This window comes from Bombus terrestris, chromosome 3 (assembly GCF_910591885.1).
Source record: "Bombus terrestris chromosome 3, iyBomTerr1.2, whole genome shotgun sequence".
Classification (NCBI taxonomy): domain Eukaryota; kingdom Metazoa; phylum Arthropoda; class Insecta; order Hymenoptera; family Apidae; genus Bombus; species Bombus terrestris.
Genome location: NC_063271.1, coordinates 1,951,840 through 1,973,585, shown reverse-complemented (window position 1 = coordinate 1,973,585; position 21,746 = coordinate 1,951,840). Strand labels below are relative to the sequence as shown.

Here is a 21,746-nt window from a genome sequence, read left to right as displayed (position 1 = left end):
GTTGGCTTTTGCGGTCTCCCCCCTCCCCCTCCCCTCCCCCCTCTTTGCCGCGGTATCCGGAAAAGCTTTCGAAACCTTTCACGGAGCAGGTAGCTGCCCGGTCGACGGATTATAAATTTATCTCCTATGACAACTCGAATTCCTGCTTGCGTTTTACTATCGCCTCCCATACTCGACGAGCGAAACAAAGAAAGAGGAGAACGGCGAACGTTAATCGCCGCCGCTATTATTCCGATCGCTTCGAAGACATATCGAGTAACCTAATATCCATCTGCTGTTAATTAAAAGCTCGTCGAGTTCGGAGTGGGCCGACGCAAAGCAGTCGAACGGCTTATTAATAGTTTATCGGATAGAAGAAAAAAAACGGATTCTCGCGAATGATGCAGGCGTGCCAATGAACGACGTTAAAGCGTGTTTTTTTATCGGTGTATATCGGCTACTACGAGCCAAGCGAAGATAAGTCGGAATGATATATCGGATGATGTGAAATTACGCGACCACCGACCCGTCTGATTGTCACAAACCCAGATACAAATCGGTTGCCGATAAGAAGAGAAAAAAAAATCTCTTTTTCTCTGGTCTGTCCCCTGCGCGTATATTCATACACGTATAATATACATAATCGCGCAGAAACACGTGGTAAAGAGAGGAGTCTGATTCTCCTCTCGTGGACGAGGCAAAAAAGAAAAAGGAAGAGGCCGAGGAGAAGGAGCAGGGCAGAGGGAGGAGGATCATCCACGTTGCGATATAAAAGAGTCGAGGGAGGCACGCAACAGAAGATATATAATGGTTAGCAAGGAGAGGAGGATACTCGAGGAAGGGGAGAAAAGGATAATTCCAGCCTTTAAATCACTCCAAGTGAATTCGAGCGGACGTTCTCTCCGTCCTTTTCTCCTTCCGTCCAGCCCTCGTTTATCCTCTCTTTTCGCGAGAGTGCCTCGCCACGAGCAGAGGAAGACAGATTACTTCCGGCTGCACTCTCTTCCTTTATATTCGAGGGAGAGGGATAGGAGGGGGGAGAGAGAGAGAGAGAGAGGCGGGCCGCTGCCGGGTTAATCAGGAAATGAAGACCGTTCGATCGCCTCGAAGGGGAAGAAAGCAGTGTCTGTCGATTGAGCAGCCACCGCGGGGTTAATCGGGCAACGGGCGAGATCGTTCTCGGATCAACGCGAGCCAACTAAAGAAAGAAAGAAAGGAAGAAAGAAACGGGAACGCCCTACGTGTCGACGAATCACCAAGAAACGAACGAACCCTTTCCGTTATCTAGACTTTGCTCCACGTTGGTAACACCTTGTCGAATCTCTGCTCTTTCTTCCACTCTTATTCGTATCGCAGGTATCCGAAAGTAACAGCTTTTACCTTTATTCGGCCCCTGCTGCATCGATCGAGCAATCGAAATCGAACTTGTTTATTTCTCTATATCCGATCTTCTATACGAATGCCAATTTTCGCGCAACTAATACCGTAACAGCGTTATAGATACTTTCGTCTGATGGGTTTTCCACGCGTTCAACTACTCGCCGATATTCTCACGTATCGTGCCACTAATTCTTCAAATTTAACGTTGCTAATGTAAATTCCTCGGTCATCGTACGTCTGCACACTTTTCTCCGAGACTCTCACTTTGCCGATGTGTTCACTGTCGCTACACTTTCACGTTAGTCGGATGATGGCTGCTGGCTCGAGGATCTCGGACGCGTAACGAGACATCGTTCTTTTACCTCGAACTTTGTCATTGTTTGAATTGCGATAAGAGACGGTTTCGCGCTCGGCCTCCTTCCGTGCAACGCTGTTGCCGAGGGGGACAGCTATATATCGTGGCGATATATGGAAACCGTCGCTGGTTGTATTTAAATAGCCTGCGACTCTTCGAGGAAACGCGTCGCCTCATTGTAATTCAGGATATTGGCCCGGCGAGGAAGGAAGGACTAACTTCCTGTCTGCGGTTACCCTCCTTCGTACCTTCGCCTCTACCTAGGCGTTCCGCCGCGGCGCCATACCGACACCTTTCCCTCCTTTTCTTCTCCTGGATGAATCCTAGGCTAAATCCATCTTTCTTCTCCACCGACGTATAACGTGATAAATTCGAATACATCGATACGATCTAAGAAACGAAACGTATGCCATTAAGGACAGGGACATTTTTTCTGACTGCGCTCTCAATGAGGATGACGCGGGAAAAGACAATCGCAGAACGCACGTTGATTTACCCACGCTGAAATTAATCTTAAATCGTCGTCGTTGAGTTATAATCGATCGCGACGATTTCGTTAACTTTACTCGAACTTCTTTACTTCTATTTTACACGGACAGATTTTCAATATTTCATTTCGATATTCGATCTGATTTTACTATCCTTCTGCGAATATCGTTCAACTCCACCTTTTACGTACGTCATCTTTTTTTCACGAATAAACTACTTCGAAACAGGAAGATTTTCGAACAGATACGATAGGTTTTGATAGTACAATTTTCGAGGAAAAACCAAAGGAGTCCATAACGAACGATCGAAAGTCCCAACACGAAGGGATGAATTTTTGGCAAATACGTCGCTTAAACGCACATTCTATCGTGAAATTACTTAATTGGCTCGACTTTCACGGTTCACCAAGTTGCTAGGAAAATTTTCTCCCTCGAGTGCCGCTTATAGAAAGTTGAATTAATAGAACGACGCTCGTTCGACCGTCGTCGTTCGACGTACTTGGCGCGATGGTTTTAGAAATTTTTTTTATATATTCCGAATCTTTTCTTCGTTATTGAGAAAGAGAGTTGATATTTCGATTTTCTTTCTTTCTGGTAAGTGGAAAGAGATTTTCGTGCAACGTTACGTTAACGTTTCATCGAAATAAGGAAGAGGAAACCAGATGGAAGTTGAAACTCGTGTGCACACCGCTAGCTTGCAGAGTCGATGATTTCGTTGGAACGACGCTAGATCTCGTCGATATCGATCCTATCGAATCGTACGCTCGGCCGTTACGTAGCTTCGAATCGTTTTTAAACGCGTCCGCGAAACTGACCTATATTCGATCGATCGCGATAAACGATAAGGGAAAAAAAGACACGAAATACGATCGAGTGTGCGAGTTTCGATGCGAGATTCCGACTATGCTAGGAACAACTTGATTAGATATTCACGAAGATCACGCGGAGAAGATTATGCTCGCCAATTATCAGGCGAGAAACGGATCGTTATCACTCGTTGCGCATAAACAATAACAAGGCGTCGGCATTCCATCGGAGAGAATAGTTGGCACGTTTTAGTCAATGAGCAAATAACGTAATCTAGCGAAAAAAATGTTGTTTGACTTCAACGACGATTCTAAAACTCCACCGTACACAAACATCGAAATTATCGTTCTTTAACACTTGCGTCTACGACAATACACCTTCTCGACAATGTTATAGCCGTTTTGATAACAAATCGGAATCTTGCAAGCAATTTTCATATTGCAGAATTTGTTAGAAAAGATGGAACGTTGTAGGTTCGACGTTGAAAAATGCGAAAATTTTACAACTACGAATATCAGTTTATCGTTAGTTACCTGGACTGCAATTGATTTCGAGTGGATCTTTGTATTTTCAATTGTTACTGGAAAGGACATCTCGTGGCCGCAAACTCTTCGATTGACAAAAATCTCAAATAGACGAACCCTCGTGGTTCTTAAATAAACGCCGCTCCCGACTTTTCCCGCTCTCGAACGGCGTGAAACTTTTTTTTTTTATTTTTATAGCTCGTCTACGGGCTGAAAGAAAGCTCGGCTCGACACACGAGCGAGCAGCGATCCCTATTTTTTTTTTTTTTTTCCTCCTTGAAACCAACGCGGTTTCTTGGTCCGTCTTTGACGAAGGGGATGATCACCCTCTCTGGCGTCGGCCTTTCCACGCCGGGTCCACCCTTTTATCCGCGCGGCGTGGTCTCACGCCTCACGAATTTCCTCTCCGTCCGGTCGAGATCGATTTCCCGCGGTATTTTCCACGCCGATCGGCCCGGAAGAGAGTCGACCAAGAGCGACCGAGCACAGAGGAGAGAGTGAGCGAGCGAGAGAGGAGAGGGGGTGAAGGACGTGCCGTAGGCGGTCGCAATAGGAAAACTGGGGTAGACTGTCCTTGTGCTCTTGGGTGGTTATTGGAACGTTGGCACGGAGACGCTTACCTTCGTCTACCGGGTGTCCCAATTGCAGGGACGCTTGACACTTGGCACGTACGACGGTTAATGAAAGTGGAGCGTAGTCCTTTGTAAAAATAGAGAAAAAATATGTGCGCCGTTCGCGTGATCGATCCAAGTCGATCCGTTCCACGATACTCGACCGCAGCTTCTGATCTTCCGCATGATTTACCTTATATTTTAAAGTCGCGAGCTGCTTCGTTAGCGAAGTTTCTAGAATATTTCTGGAATTTGGAACGCGCGAGGAACTGGTGTAACCGCGATATAGTTTTACGTTACGATTTCCTCGTTTTCTTCCCGCTACTCGGAAATCGAACATCGCGCACGACGGACACGGACATCCGATATAAGAAACTGGATCACCGAATAGACATTTAAAAGCGTAGCTCGACTCGTACGAACAATGGATCCGATATTGTTGGCAAGGTTGCAAATACTAACTACGAGGTCGGGAATTAACGAAATTCAACGCTCAGAGTCCACTACGGAAACCATATATCTTACCACGTCATTTCCACTTAAACTTCGTTACCATTTATAATCTCGATCAATTAAATGCCAATCTATTCCAAGTTCGACGCGAAAAACCAAAGCTTATCGTCAGATTCGTCGAACGGTATAGCCATTGGCATTTTCATACGAATAATTAGATTTAAACCCGTTCGATGTTAGAAGGACGACGGAATGATCGCGCGAGATGCGCCGGTTAACCGGCTCTTTCTCGAGGAGTAATTGACCTCACCTTGACACAATCGTCTGCGGTTTTTATGGCGTCGACCGCGGCCGAATTGAACGAAGGGGGACGATCGAGCATGCTCGTACGCTCGGCTACGATGGGTCATTTGCATCGCGAGGCAGGTTATCAACGCGCCTAGGCTCTTGGATCGTTTGCGTGGCCGCGATTCTTTTATCCCCGCGACCAACCTGCTTATGGAAATACGACACCCGCCATACTATATCGAGAATAAATATTGGATCCGCGATCGATATCGCGCACCGGACGCGATTCTTCCATCTTTTCACGGCCGCTGACTGGTGCCGTATAATCGCCAACTTTGTTAACGCGATCGATGTAAATCGAATCGAAGGCAATAGATAGATCTTTTAGAAATTTGGCCGGATGCTTTGAAATAAAATTTCGATCGTTAGGTCGCCACGCGTTATCGGAGTACCGACGTTCGCATTGTCGCACGATCGAGACTCACTTCTTCGAAGAAACAAGCTTATGGTCATCTTCTCTTGTCAGACGAACATAGACCTGTTGATCCATTATTTAATCGATAAACGAACCGACGATGTTACAAAGATATCACGGTTTACCCGAGTTTACCTGAGATTTGTTCGCTAGTTGCTTTACCTTGTCGCGACGAATAAATTTACGAAAGCGATTCGTTCGTTTCGTCGATGTCGAGCACGATGATCGTGTAAACGTACAACGAAGTTAATCGATCAATTTGGCCTCTGAAACGTTGATACGAGTGGGTCGTGGAACGATTCTAACGCGAGGCAAGCGAAATACAAAATGAATCGGATAAAAATCGGATCGGTTCCTTCGACGGAGATGTGGAAAGATCGTCGAACACGCCATGTAGGCCGTTGGTGTATTCACGAACGTAGGTATACGTACGTGGAAGCGGGGCAATTACCGGCGCTATCGGTACCATCGCCGCTTCAAAGGGACACCCTGTAGAGCGATCGATATCTCGCACAAGGGGCGCATTAATTACGAACGTGACTGCGATACCACCCCGGCCCTGGAAGAATCACTCGGAAGCTGAGCGATTAATTAGCCATCGTAACCGCATTATTAATCCTCAACTCCGCGGGAAGCTCGCGTTTCGCGATCATCCGCCGCGCAGTACAGATACCGATCTATTCGTTTCGATTAGACATCGATACGGGATCGATAATTACGAATGTATTAATGGAAATGAGCTCTCGAACGTATGGATAAGCGATATTAGAAATCTCTGCGAGTAGAAAATAGATAACGGGCGATAGAGAAATTAAAAAATAATCAGGGTATTGTTGAAGTAATACTATATGTATAACGTTTTATTAAATGGAAAATTTATTAGAACAGAATAATTATTTTATATGTAACGTAATAACTCGAAATATTAACGCACTATTCTCTCGTACATCTCAAACAGCAATAAATTTGTTTTATCGCACGTTCGTACCGTTCGACACAAACGCGATGCGCTCGCCTCATGGCGTTTTCCTTTTGTTTTTCTTCCTCTCTTTCATTCCTCGCTCGTACAATACGCACGTACATACGTCTATTTTCTAACAGGTATGATACGAGTTTCATCGTCGAGAGAAAAACGCTACGAAATCTCGAGGGAATTCAACGATCTCGATATTTATAACTACGTGTGATATCGCGACGCAACGCGTTCGATCGGGACATCTATCCGCGATTACGAACGACGATTGCAAATTTCGACGATGAATATAATAGACGCACTGTGGCCGACGATCAGTGGCCGTGGCGAGCTACCACTCTCTGGTGTCCCAATTAACCACCTTTAAATAGATCACCAACCAACTTCGTTTCATTCAGTCTTCGAATGCATCGATACAACGTACCAATAAAATTCGATCTCTGAAATGTTTCCAAGTTGAGAGATAAAAGTTAATACGTTGTATTCCAGATTAATAGAGATTTTAGAAACTAGATAACGACGTACTATCCGGTGATAATAGAAGAAAACGAAACACCCGCTAGATGCGCGGCGAAGCGAAGGAAAGGAACGCCACGGTTTGTAGAGAGGAGAGGAGAGGAGAGGAGAGGAGAGGAGAGGAGAGGCGGGCTCGATCGCTAGCTATAGGTATCTACGCGAACGGTGCATAGAGGAAGAGCAGCTCGCTCGTTGAATGCACCAGCCCTGACCTACATAGTAAAGCGTGTTGTGGGCTAGGCGAGCCTACGCTAGAGCTACCTAGACTATTATAGCAACGAGGTGTAGAGTGCGTCCCTCTGCTCGCGTCCATCTCGCCGGCAAGAGCGGCGTGGGCAAACGTGAAATCGCGTAATCGGGTTCACCTTTATTTTTCACATTCTCTTTTTCTCTTGTTTCCCTTCGTCCATCGGTGGAGCGATTAAACGCGGCCTCGTCGAACGCAGGAAAAAGGGAAAAGGGTCAAGTAGGTTTGACTGATTTTTCAAGTAGAATACCGATACCGCCGTGTCTCGCTCGTCTATTTAGAAATTGTACCTTCCGAAAATACCGATCGATTTATTTTTCTTCGTGGAGCGACGCGTCGCGCGATTATCCGATCGTCGTTCGCAGGTAAAAGTCACCGGGAAATCCGAACGAGAAACCTCGATACAGAATGGACGGACGAAGGAGCGTCGATAGCGCTCGTAACCGATAAGCCGTACGTCGATCGAAAAAATTCTAGCCAAGTATAATGACCGATAATTTAGCTGTTAACCATCCGTTACGCGAGGCACACGTACGACGCGTAAAGGGCCGCGTGTACGCCGTTATTATATCATCTCGCGGACACTGCTACGGCACTTAACGTTATGTAATGGACGGAACGGCGAACACACGGTTCTGCTCGCGTACGATCGTACGTGCGTCGAGAGGCTCGTTACCAGCCTGTCGGTCTCGTTATACAATAGCCCGTGCACGAGCAAAACGAGAGTACTATTTTCTAATCAAATGGTAAGCAGATTCCGTCGTTTGTCCCGGCCATGATACCGCCGCTACGACGAATTCCTCGAGCCGACTCGACCATACGACGCGTCCTACCTACGAGTTCTCCGTGTGTTCCTGGACACCGTCGTCCTTGACATCTTTTTCCCCTCTCCCCATACTCCGCGCTCGGCTTCTCCACGCTCGATCGTCGACGAATTAACGCCATCCAACGTCCGCGTGGATCTGAACGCGGTGGACCTCGACCCGGTGATTCGTAAACTGGCCACTGACCTTTTCGACGAATCGTCGCGACGCTTTCTCTTCGAGACTCGGCCGTCGCGTTCTTTCTTCCCTCTCCTCCTTTCGCTCTTTTTTTTTTTTTTTTTTTTTTTATTTTACATTACGGCTGTTACGTTAGTCGCCGTCGATGTCTACAGGGGTTTTCGACTTCTGGCCTGACCGACCGACCGACCGATTCTCAGAGTGGGAGATAGCGAAAAGAAAGTCCACGAAATTCCAGCCCGGGACACGTATCGCTTCGAGTCGCGTTACGCAATTAAGAAATTAGATTCTTCGCCATTAGGTTACGCAACCACGCCTTTAACGGCGTCTACTCCTAAAAAGCCAACCGGATTGTTAATGTCCACGATAACGAAGTCCTTCGTTCCTTTTCACCCGACTCGACATCGACTCGCCTTATCCAGCCGGAAGGGTTTTCCAGGTGAAGCGGTTTTTCTCGAGCTTTCTCCGGAGCCTAGGTGGTAGATGTTTCTATCTGGGATTCTTGGAGATCGTACTCGATCAAACAGGACAGGCAACAAGGTTTCACGTATCCTGCGAGCAAACCGTAAGAACGTCCGACGAGATAACGCTTAAAAGCATCGAGAACCATCTGGTCCAGCAGCGTCATCCCTCGTGTTGTAGCGTTTTCTTTTACCTGAATCCTAAGCGCGTACCGTTAGAAACGAAACATCGATCCTCGCCGAATAACCCAGTTTCTTTCACCGGCTTTTAACGGACCAGGCATTAACGAGTGGCGAGGGTATCCACCCCCGTGAGAAAGGAATTTTCACCGTGAGTCAAGCTCGTGGAACGATCTATTCATCGACCAAACGTTTCGCTGGTTAACGGTTTGCCTCGTCGCTTTCTCTTTCTCTCGATGCTCGAGGATCGTCGTGCATTTTCTACGTGGTGCGACTAATGCGACGTAGCTGGCCGAAACATCCTCGCGAGAAGACGCGTACCGTTCGTGATCGCAAAATTGTTGGCTGGCGGATGTTGCAAATCTCGATCGATATCGTTAAATATCGCGCGGATCGAAACGTTGGAATTTAATCGCGCGACGAGCGTCGGTATCTGGTAAATTTTCATCTTGAGAAGCGCGTGATTGGTGAAAATGGCGAGGCTTAGAAATCGAATGGATATGACGCAGCGATACGGAGAGAAGCGTGCCGTTAGTCAACTTTCCAGCCACGCTACGGTAATCATCACCGGGTAACCTTTGCGCCGATGTTGCTACCTTCGCGTCGACCTTTTTCGAAACCTTAACAAATCGTTCCCATTGCCGTTTCTCTTGAACGTTCTACCGGTCCACGAAGGAAGTGGGCGTGTGCGTGTTGGAACGATCCTGTCCTTAGAACACAATGGCGGATGAAGAAGCGTGCGCGGCTGCCGCTCCACGTCCAGACCATTCAGCCGTTGGAAATAGGTCAGGGACGCGGTTGCGGCGCAGTCGTTTCCTCTTTCTGCAGAGGAAGGAAAGAGAGAAATGTCACGGTGAAACACGGCCGAGAAAGTGGAGAGGAGAGTGGAAGAAGGGTGCGTAGGTAGGTTGCGAATATCCCTCGATGGTCGTGCGTTTTCAAGGCTGCACACGAGCCAGGGGTGGCTCCTCGTGTTTCCCGGTTGAATGGAACCCGATGATGTTTCGATACGGACCCGACCGTGTTTCCTCCCTTCTAGAGGTTGCACGCGCACGCTGACCCACATTTTACCTCCTGCCTTCGTTCACCAGCCTTTCGAATTGAGTAACTCGAATTACAAAGCGATAGGCCAGCGCACGGCCCACGCACCTGGATGGAGCAATTTGCTCGCAATTCGTTTCCACGTGGAAACCGATTTCAGTCGGCAACGCGTTTCCGCGTGAAATTCCCTTTCGTTCCAGCAAAGTTCCCAGTTTCGCTCGAGCATTCCGATCTAAGCGTAACACGATCGACTAGGTGTAAATCGATCTTCCGCTCTTTCGATAATTCTATCCGTCGTTTCGGTTCCTGATAAAATAGAAGCAGGTGTTCGTTCCTTTCTTTCTTTCGGAGATCTTTCGACGATCGAATTTGCACGAAATTAAAGCAACGCGAGCTAAAAGGTAGCTTCGTACGCCTCGCAACTATCTCATTGTAAGTTAAACGCCTGTTACGTCCGTGATTAGACGAATGTTATGTAAATTCGTGTTTTTATACGTACGAAGGAAACGAAGCTTAAGAAGAAACTGGTTCCACTGAAACGCATTCGTTTGGTTTCGATAAATAAGCCTTATATAATACGAGTATTACGAGTAATACTTTACGTATTTTGTACGTTTCTGCATCTTCGGATCGAAACGCACCATTTGAATAATTACGTAAACGTTATACGCGTTTCCCTTTTATTAAACTATCGTCGTACCGTAACTAACTTTATCGCAATATCGGCCAATAGTTTCCTCGCAACATCCTTCACCCTTTTACGCAAAGCTCTTTATACTTTGCGCAAACCGTGTTAATCTCGATCTCGGTTATCGATCGCCGATACCTAAAAAGGGACGATCTCTGCCATCTTCCGATACTCGATCCCAACTGCATCGAGCGTAAACCTAACCGTGAACGAATTCCGTTTCTTGGGAACGGAAAAGTACGAGCAGCCGGTTAGAAAAAAAAAGGAAAAATAATCTATAAACCGACGATTATAGACACGAAACGTGAAAACGGGCAGCTCTGTGTTACATCGCGTGATCGAACGTGGAAAAAAATGGAGGAAGAACGGTTTTTCGAATGGGATAGGGAGAAGCGCGCGTAACGAGACTTCCGTGGAATCGAACGTTTCCTGTTTGGTCGGGAGTAGAGCTCGTCGCTCTCGATCGTTCCTCCGCGCGATAACGGCCGTGCTCTTTTACGCGAAACACCCACTCGCCGTGACATGCACACGAGCACACAGAGAGCCACGCACACGGTCGAATGGCCGAGCACACGAACGGGCAGAAGCACTCTCGGTTTCGACGGAGGAAGTGGGTCGCGCACATGCACAGACGCGCCGCACCGCGCCATACCGCCGCTTCGTTTCCGGTATCGAAATTTCCGGCTTTGGCAATTCGCGGTGCAAGAGGTTACACGACCGATCGTTCCCCCCTTCTCGTTAGTCTCCTCGAGAATTAAACTCGTTTAATTAACGACGCGTCGTCGAGTCGGATGATCGTGGCTCGATTATGGATCGTTGACAAGTCGCGAAGCTGTCTGCCGTCGTTCTTTAACGTTCGACTAATTTTTTAACGCAGAAAGAATAAACGCAACGTTTTAATTAGCCGAGGAGATTTTACCGTGTACGTACAATCGTCGCCTGTTTTTTTTTTATTCGTATTCGCGAAAAGATGAAAGTACGTAGCTTCGAATTCGATCGAGGTGATCGTTACGTTGATCCTCTATAACGCAACGTGACTGGAAAATCGTATTGTTCGAGAAGTTTCGTTTTGATCGCTTCGCCGTACCGTTTCGTTCTTCCATCGTATTACATAATCTGTTTAGAATGTTTGTTATTTTCTACTTCGGTCGTATAAGTATTGTCCGATTCGATAATTCGGCTGTAAAATTACACGGAATTCATAGAATCCGATAAGGCACAATCTGGAAGTTGGATCGGTTAGCCAAGGCCGGTGCTGTTTTTACAAACTTCGTGCACGGTATCGCGTCAAGTTCTCCCCTTGAAATTTGGAAATAGACAGTTTGGCACGCTAAACGGCAAAGAAAACATCGGAGAGCGTAATTACGGACTATCTAAAATCAATATCGGTATCACGCTTCTGGTTCTCGCAAGACGGAAGCGTAGGAGCCGCGAGTCAACGATCGAGCGCTCGAACTCTCGTTGGCACGAGATCGAAAAGACGACGAACTGTAAAATCGTAAGCGACACGATAGCAACTAGGATTCGCGACGTCTGTTTGCTAATCCTTAAATCGTAAAATCGCGTTCATTAAGGACGCGCTTAGCCAATATGTCGATGTCTCGGGCGCTGAAACTGCAATTAGGGAAAGATCGCGCAAAGTGACAATTGACAAATTGTAGAAAGTGCGACACGAAAGTGCCAATTCGTTGGCGAAAAAGGTCGGTATAAAATATTCGAACGCGCTGTTTTATATAATTAAAATACTACATATTTATATAATTTTCTACATAATAATTCTTAGCGTAAGAAAGCGAAACCACGATTAGAATCGGATAAAAAGACCTTTTACCGATTATCGGAATAATAATTATAACGCGTGTGACGAGCGAGACTGGATGTTACGAGTCGTTAATGAAATCTTCTAACGATTCCGTATTAAAGAAACAGAAAGGCGAGTAGCTTAGTTAGCAGCAATTTCGCTTCGAGATTGATCCTCGGCTCCCGTAACCGGGTAACATTTTTCAACTCGACTCGATCGAGAGCCGAGAGCAGGATCGAAGCGAGAAAGTATGGCGTGCCACGAAATTACATAACGCAGCCAATAACCAACCGCGACGAATCAAAGGTTCTGCCTGCCACGCGATTGCATCGCGCTACGCCAAACACCACCTTTGGGAATACGAAAGAGATAAAGACCGAGAGCATTTTTTTCATTCTTTCGAACTGTTCGTGATTGCGGTTTCGTGTATTCCACTCGACTCTGTAACCGTTTCAGCAGGGCTTGGATACCATCGAGCAGAATTCACGGTTAATAACTCGTATTTCTTCGTCCGCGCCGTGCACTTTTGCGTATGCGGTTTTAATGCTATTTACAAACGCGATATCGCCAGCCTTTCCAACTTTGAACTTGAATCAGATGCTCGCACCGTGTTTGTATTCGCTCGCACGAAACGAGTATTAACCTCTCCAGGGATACCGACACTGAAACGAAATTGATCGGGCCGCAATGCGCGCGTATAGATCGTCTTACTCGAGAAAGCGACGGATTCGTTGCTCGAGGAATCGACCTACCGCGAGCCGCCACGTTTTAAACGAAATTTTCGCCAAAGTCTTGGCGAAAATTGCCGCCTGACGCGACAGAACCGTTCCAAGTTCGAAGAAACAGTGCCGCGGTCGAAAAAGGGTTAATCACTGCCACTTTCGAGGCGTGATTTCCACGGCCGGTATTCCATTCTTGGCTTACCACACCTGCGTGCAGCTGCACCTGCGACCGCCACGAAAACATCGCGATCGTTTCATGGCCGCAATTTCTTTGTGCCGTTGCTGCGACTCGTTACCTCTTAGCTGTCGATTCTTGCCTGAGTCTCACGGCGACCGAACCTTCTCTGTGCATAGACTCGAACGATTCCGACGGAGTAGACCTGGTATTCTCGTAGAAGAAACGGGAAGGTCTCCCGGAGAGCAAGGAAGGGTGGAAAATATGCAACGAGTGGGAGAACTCGTTTCCGAGACAGATCGATGTCTTCGTGTCAAGGATACGTTCGTTTGGTTGGCGTAAACGAGCGACGAAGCGTGCGGCAGAGCCGAGATGTTCCAACTTTTGACGAGGTTCCACGCTCTTCTTCGTCCTCTTCGAGAAGTTAGCAACCGCAGCGATCCAACTATCCGGGTCATCGACGGATTCCGCCGCTGCGAACGTGGGCATCGAAATGTCAGGCGTCTATAGTTCAATCTCTAATCTTCGGATCTTAGGGAAAAGTATATACCGCGAAATTGCCCCGATCGACGAATCTTCTCTTTCTAATAAAATAAGATAGCGATCGAAGTTCGCTTAGGATGTGATGCAAAAGTAACGCAATCCGATGTTTCGATGCTAGGAAGAATATCGCGATACTGAGAAACTATCAGAGCATCGCTATTATGAATGATTCTATTGTATCAATAAAGCAAATGGAAACGAAGAATTCTATAGGTTTGATAAATTGATCGTCGTTCGTGCGATGCTGCGAGGAAGATGAAACGATCGTTAGATATAAATGTACAGATAGTACAATACTACGATAATGCCGCGATAATAGGTAGAATCTGCGTGCTACCATTTGCGCGAGAACAAAAAGCACGAGCAAACGAGATTAACTACGAGCTATTCGAACGCGTTATTCGTACACGGCGCGATCCCAAAATACGCGGTGTCCGATTATTAAGAAACTCTTTACCTTGGAAAATAAGACTACGTGCAAGTGTTACTTTTAGTCGTTGTACGATAATTCGTTTCCTTGTAAATTCTTCGACGCAATTTTCATGTTTCCGTCGATCGCGCCATCCTTGTACGCGTACGAGCGTTTCCATAAAGTTCGGCTGCCAAATTAAAAATTGCCGGTCAAACTTACTTTCGTTTCGGCCGGCATCGAACGGTGGCCAATTAAACCGGCCGTTTCGTCAGAATTCCGGGCGAAACGGAGTGGATCGATGAAAATCGGTCGCGCGGCCACCTTTGTCGCGCGCATATTTGTGGGGCGCGCGCGTGATGTCACATAGAAAGAGAGAGTCGTTACCGTTACGCAATGCACGCTACGGCCGGAAGGTGTGTGCGAGCGTGCGTGCGTGCGTGCGTGTACGCGGCGAGAAAGTTGCGTGGCCCGGGCAAACGCTGACCTTACGTACTGCGCGTGCGCGTGTGCGGCCGAATCGTTTCGGCGCTCGATCGAGGCGATCGCCCGACAGCCGCACCGATCGCCAAGCGATCTTATCCTCTCGACGACGCTTCGAGCCTCGAGGAAGCGAGGAAAGCGGAACAGAGGCGCAACCGCTCGTTTGCGTATGATCCGCGGTCATCGCGTTTGTCCGCTCTCCGGACGCAATCGTTCGTCTCTTTATATCGGCGTTTGATCCTTTGGAATCTAAAATCGCTCGTTGGCGATGCGCGAAATGCCAAAGAAACGAACAATTGGAATAGCGTTTCTTTCGTCGAAACCTGAATGGTTCCGCGTTAATGATTTGCTTAGGTAATGCTTCCGCGTATCTTAATCGTCGTACGTAGCAAAATTACGAGTGTTAACATCGGAGTTTGTTGTTTCAGCAATTAACGACGGAAATTACCGATGTTCCTGTCGAATCGATTAACGCTGAATTCTGTCGTAAATATATATGGCTCCAATTATGATTACTCGTATCTATATAAATGCACGTAAATTGCTTGTCGATAGCTTTAACGTTGAATACCTGCTTAACGGATATCGCCGACTGTTTCAAACGTCCATCGTATACACGCGCGAACAAACCTACGTACAAACGAGTTTAGATACAATGAATGAAATTATCGGCCGAAAGAATCAGCCCTCAACCTCTGATCGAAAATAGTCGAGGAACGCCGAGAACTCGAGCATTGCGCGATAACGAGCTCGACTCGACGAAAGAAGATCGACGCGTCGATGCGCCGAAAGCGGGTTTCGGTGGCGAAATAGACGAGATGGAAGGCGAAAGCATCGGTGAAAATTCCCCGGTTCTCGAAACGACGCGAGTCGAAAGCGGGGATGTGTTCGGTCGATGCGGCTAGACACCCACCCTTCTCCGCTGACGCGAGGGCGAGTCAAGGTCAAGCAAGGTCGAGCCCCCCGGAACCTCCAGGAGAACTCGACTCGTCGCTAACGAGCCGATACGAACGACCGTACGCGAGTAAAGACGCTCGAAGATCGCAGAAAACGATCCTCGAGATCTCCGCCGCCGTGAAACGGTCGTTTCGAGCGGAGCTTGGGCGCGGACGCGATCAACCGTTCGCCATCCTTCGGATTATCTCGCGTCGTATTTTAAACGTGTTTTATACGCACCAACTTTTACTCGGATCGGAATCGAACGCAGGTTGAGAAACTTCTTAAGCATCGGTTGATACTCCTCGTACGAGTCTCGACAGAGCGGTTGAATTACATCGAAATTGTCGACCGATTAAATATCTCTGACAACCTCGCAAAGAGTTAGGATCCTGTCTGTGGAAGGTTGGAGAATTTGTTCTCTCGCCTGGTAGTTCGATACGTTGGCTGCCTGCTGAAAAATTAACTCGGTCGCAATAGGGTTGGCAAGAAGTTAGGAGCAGAAATAATTTTGCACGACCCATCGTCCGTTTCTTCCGACTGCTATATATTCCGTGGCTGTGAAGAGGAAACTGTCGTCGCAAAATGGTAGGTTCGAGGACAAAATTGTCGACGTATTCGAGTCGAATCGATATTATTACGGACAACGTGGACGACGAGGCAAAGGGAAAACGAGCGTGCCACGGTAACAAGCCGTTTATTTACAACTTCGTTTCGAATTGAAAACGTCGAGCGGACAGGAATAATTTAACGGTCGCGCGTACGAGTTCTCGCTGCGTAGCCAGTCACGGGGATAGGTGCATCTGAAATGCACCCTCGTAAGTAGAGATTTCGTCGAGGGTGTGTTTTCGGGGTTAACAGAGGTCAACGGGATTCTTAAACTCCGACCCGAACGATACGATCTTCCCTGGCTCGCGTTCGTTCGCGTCGAGAAAATTTTATTCGCGAATATCTTGCTCCTCTCCGCGAGATACTCGACATACGAATTTTCCATCTTTCGTCCAAAGATCGATCCCTCTTCCGTGTAACCAACTCGTTAGAAACGGACGGTCGATGCTCGTCTCGCGTCCGATCAGGTAGAACCAGTAAAAGTAAACGGTGTGGCGAGCTTTCTCCGGTTTGCAGGTCGGTAAAAGCTCGTCCATCCAATTTCGCGGTAGCTTACGATCTAATACGAAACCGACGCATATCGAACACTAAGAATGCACCGCGGATATCGCGTACAAACGAATATTCCAAATATCGGCGCATCGTCGCGTTCCAGAAAATGACGACTAGGCACATAGGCTCGTTTTACCGCACGTCCGTGACTCCTCTCGTTATTCCCTCCCTTATCCTTCGAGTTTTTCGCCTTCCGTTTTTCCCTTTGTGCTCGCCTCCTCTCTCTTTTGCTCTTGTTACTCGATAAACAACCAGACGTGAAACAGCAGTCCGTTCCCGGGCGAGAAGAAGAAACCGATCGTTTGCTCGACTACCTTGCCAACAGCTAAACACACCCGTTGGCTCGATCTACGCGCTCGTAATTACCGATTCAATTCACGGATCCGTCCGTGACGTCGAGAGATCCCGAGGTCCATTTATCGTCGATTGCCTCTCGATGATCGACTTCCTCGAGAAACGCGGTTACGTCCGCTAGAATTTCAACCTTGCTTCCGGTTCTCCCGACTTTCTCGCGCGCTACATTTCGCGGGGATTCGATTTTACTATTTAATTTCACAGGGAAAATTGCAACACCGGTAGAACAGCTCTATCAACGCGCCGCAGAGACCCGAAGGTGCTTCTCGGAAAAAACAAAACTCGATACGAAAGTTTATTCGTATCTTTGATGGAAAATTCTGGAACGTACGGTTCCAGAAAATGAATTTCTATCAAACGTAGTAGCAAGGTGTACGTATCAATTAAAATAGAGTTTATACAAAATGTTCATTACCATCTATATACGTGTTCGAAAAGTTTTCTAAAATAATATAAGCGCATTATAAGTATATAGTTGTTATTAGAATACGACTAATTTCAATAAAAACACGTGGTCGTTTAAAACAGCCGAAAGCGTGCAAAGAGTAGGATATCTGCGAGGAATGGGCGACGAGCAAGATATAATAATACAACACGATCCTGTTTTCGTTCGAATTTCGTCACTGAATTTTCATCAGACACGCAGACCCGTCTGGGGCGCAAATATCGTGAATTACGCAACCGATCGCCGCACGTTTAACCGTGTGGGCGCCGAAAGGTAAACGCGATAAAAAGCGGTCGACACACTTCTTTCTGGCTCGCGTGGTAATCCCTCTGGTTTTACGAGAGGAGACCGATAATGGTGCGAAGTGGTCGTCGGAAAGCGAACAGAACCGAAGCGAAAAAAAGAGGAGGAAGATCGAGAGTGTGGCGAGGCGAAGAAAGCGCGAACTAGCGCGGTCGATTCGCGGCAGTCATCGAGCGTGCCGGCTCGAGTCGATTTTCCACGGCGATTTTTCCTCGGCTGCTGCCATGAGAAATTGCTTAATGAAGCCGCGAGGTTGGCACTGCCTGAAAGGAAGGTAGAAACGTTGCAGTGGGTCAAGGAGAGACACACCGGCTTTCACTTCCTCTCCGCAGCGCCGCGCTATACCCCTCGAGAACACCTCCCATGCCTCTCTTTTTTTTTTTCCTTCGTGCTTCCTTAGCCTTCTCTCGGGGCTACCGTTAGGAAGCGATCCAACTGCTCCCAGCGTCTAATGGTATAATCTGTTTTCACCGGAATCGTAATCGATCGCGATAGAAACGCGTATAACGAGCGTACGCTTTGACACGAGCTTCGACGAAATTAAGATAATCGAGAGACGCGTAATAGAGAATTTCGTTGTTCGGCAAGTATCGGCTTGTAATTGCTGCGATAAAGAATCGTACATTTTCGTCAGAGAACCCTTAGCTTTTATAGGGAAGGTAAAACGCGAAAAGCCTGCTGCTCGATAGCGATGGAACAAAAGCTGACATTTTGTCGACGTTGATTCTGTGATTGCAGTGGACACCAGGGAGGTCCAGCCACACGATGCGAACGAGAAGGAACAACTGAGTCTGGCGAGCGTTAAAGCGGAACCAGGATCGACCGGTACGACGACGACCACAACGGGGACTCGTCTGTTGCACGGTATTCTCTCGCAGCATCCCCAGCAGCACGGTCTAGGGGTGCAAAATGGATACGGCCGTCACTTGGCTGGCCACGCTCAGATGGGCCAGCCGTCCTACACCACTGCCACGATCGCCACCACCAGTACACCAGGTCAATCTCAAACTACCTTCGCGAGTCTTTCCAGAGCCAAGTCGATCGAGAACGTTTTTAGCAAATTTTATCGATTTTTCGATCCCGTTACGCCACTTTAAAGCGAGAAATTCCGAAGAAAACGAACGGATCGATCGACGTGGCTTCTATACGACTCGAATATAATTCCCATAACAGTTTCCAACGATCCCCGCGAAGAATTTATATCGATGAAAAATAATTGTAACGCGTATGCAACGTATTGCACGCTTTCGTCGAAACCTCGCAGTTGCGACTACAATAGAAACGCGGAGAAAGCAATGGAGAGGATTGCGCGTTCCTGCAAGCTGGAACGAGTGAAATCAATTGGTGCGAGCGGCTCGACGAAGATTTATCGAATCGCGTGCAAGGTCGTAACGAGACGAAAAACGGGCGATTTTTTCCATCGCTGCTCGTTTTTTCTCCCTTTTCGTCGCGTAAAACAAGAGTACGTGCATCGATTTTCCATTGGAACGGCGCTCTGCTCGGCCAATAATAATATTTACAAAGCAATATCGACGGCTGGCTGGTAAACAGCCGACAGGAAATCACTTCCGGCGTGGCTTGGCCGCGGCGCGCCGAGCCGAGCCGGTAAACGTTTGACTTTCCTCTCTCGCCACGCTTTTCATGGGCACGCCGCCGCGAGTAAAGCGTTACGCTCGCTCCCATTGGCCGTTTCTCGACTAGCTCGTCCGCTCCACCAGCGTGCAATTCCCTCGCCGCTGACGTTAATCGTTAGAGACGACGAGCTGGCAATAAAAAGGCGAAAATTCCTGTTTAGCCGCCGCGCAGACCGGTAATATCGATTTCTCGACTTCCCGTCCGCCGATGAACCAAGATTTCACCGCCGGAGCTCACCTGTGCGACACGAGACCACCCGAAAATCCCCCACCTTCTTAGCCTGCTTGCACGCGAGCTTCCTAGAAGTCTACCGAATAATTTCAATCTTCTAAACGATAAGAAGGAATTAGAAGAGGATAAAATGGAACGTGTAAAAACGCGTTGAAAGGCGAAAGAGTAGAAAAGGATAGCGCGCGATCGGCGTCTCGACTATATTTATATTATCAACCCTGCGCGTGATTCGGCGCTTTGCAAAGTTTCGTTACGTAAGCCAGACACGGGTGTAGTACTCGCGAATATCTCGCTTGGTCCGGTCGATTTATCGAAATAATCGGTCGAAAAAATGGTGAAAAACGACTATGACGTACGCTGTGCGTAACGCGACGACGGCGACGACGACGTCGATGACGGAGGTGGCGCCGAACAGTGAAAAAGGATACGGACAGACCTACAGAGATACGGACGGACCAACATCTCGCGCGACACAGAGGACCTTTTACGACTGGTTTCGGATCGTTCGCCTTCTCTGTCTGTTTCTGGCTGTCTGGCTGCGAGCAGAGCAGAGAGAGGGAGAGAAGGAGACCGTGGGAAGCACGAGCGATATGCATACCCAATGACCGGATGACCTTCGGCCGTTGCATAAAGATGCCTTTAATTGACGGCGCACGCGAAAACACGTTGGACGGTCTGGCACGGTGCTCGATAAAGCGACCGATGCTCCGAGTCGTTCGCTGCTCTGGACCACCTCGGAGACTTTAATTCGTTCGCGAAACACAAAGACCGGAGTAACCGAGCGTAAAGACCTGCGACCGCGGGTAATTCGGCCAGATGGCGCCTCCGAGTTCCCGACTCTCGATGCACAACCGTTTTACCTTACCTTAAACTATGACCCCGTTTCGTGATCGGAATTTCGATTCCGACCAATCCGGTCCATTTACCGGCCGTGTCGTACACGTTTATTTCGCCGATGTGAAATTTTTGCAAACAAAATTTCACAATCATCGAGCTCTCGGTTCCTCCGAAACAGCGTGCAGCGGTACTCGGGAACTCGATCGGCGGACGAAATCGTCCGCGCTCGTTTCGCGTTATCGCGTAATTATTCGCTGGAAACGTACGTAGAGTGGAAGCGTGCAAAACGTTGCAAAATCAACGAGCCCAGCTGTGCGCGCGTTTTAGTATCTATGCTTGGCTCCCTTTTTTCCTCGAGGTCAGTCACCTGGACGCGACAACCAAACGAAACGTTTGTATCGTTTTATTTTTGTTTCATCGCATGGAAACAGGAAGCGGATCACTGCCAGCGAGCCCCGCCGACAGCGGAGTCAGCGACGTCGAATCCAGCACGTCCTCGGGCGGTAACGAGGACGCGAATCTTTTATTGAAAGCGAGGCTCAACCCTAACTCGTCCCTTCAGCCAAGTCTCGCGTCCCATCATTCTCATTTGTCGTCAGGTAAGCGCATACGTATATCCTACGTCCAATTATCCTACTACGGAGTCTCGTCGTGTAACGAACGATATCGTTCGACCGATCTTTTTTCTCGGTCTAGTCTAGACGAACGACCTAGACAACGAGCGGACGATAATAGATCGTCCCGATTCTATGGATATTTTATCCGATGGTATTTCGAAATCTGTGATTCGTCGCTAGAAAAGTTGCTGCTATTAAAGTTGAGAGAATTACGCGAATTTCGGTTAACGCGTTGACTACGGATTTTCTGCTACGTTTAGCGAATTACGAATCAAACCGTGGAACGACGTTTCCTAGTAATTTCTATCAAACGTAGAAGCGAATATCGCGAATATCGAAACTATTTGTTGGCATAATACCGCATCGTGTGCAACGAATTTATAGGAAATGCACGGAATGCAGGTAACGCGCGGAAATCTATAAAACGTGGCAAGTACAGTACTCGTTACGATAGTTAGCGAATGAAACGATTCTAGCTACGAAAATCGCATCTACGGCGAACGTGTTAAAAAAGGTTCGAACAAATAGAACGATAGATCGATGTAGGCGATACTTGCCGTTGTTGAGTGGGAAAAAAGCGGTAAGATATTTGTCATTGTACGAACGTAAACGACTATATAGTTTCTT

General features: G+C 47.7%; 1 protein-coding gene across 6 annotated transcripts in view; it reads left to right on the top strand.

Moving 5' to 3' along the window:
- Positions 1-21,746, top strand: part of LOC100651988 (ecdysone-induced protein 74EF) — a 142,791-nt gene that overhangs the window by 94,949 nt on the left and 26,096 nt on the right. For all 6 annotated transcript variants that reach the window (XM_012320730.3, XM_012320734.2, XM_012320731.2 and 3 more), the window contains 2 exons: positions 18,538-18,795; positions 20,934-21,101. In XM_012320730.3, coding sequence (XP_012176120.2) covers positions 18,538-18,795; positions 20,934-21,101 — 426 coding nt within the window. The remainder of the gene's footprint in view (positions 1-18,537; positions 18,796-20,933; positions 21,102-21,746) is intronic.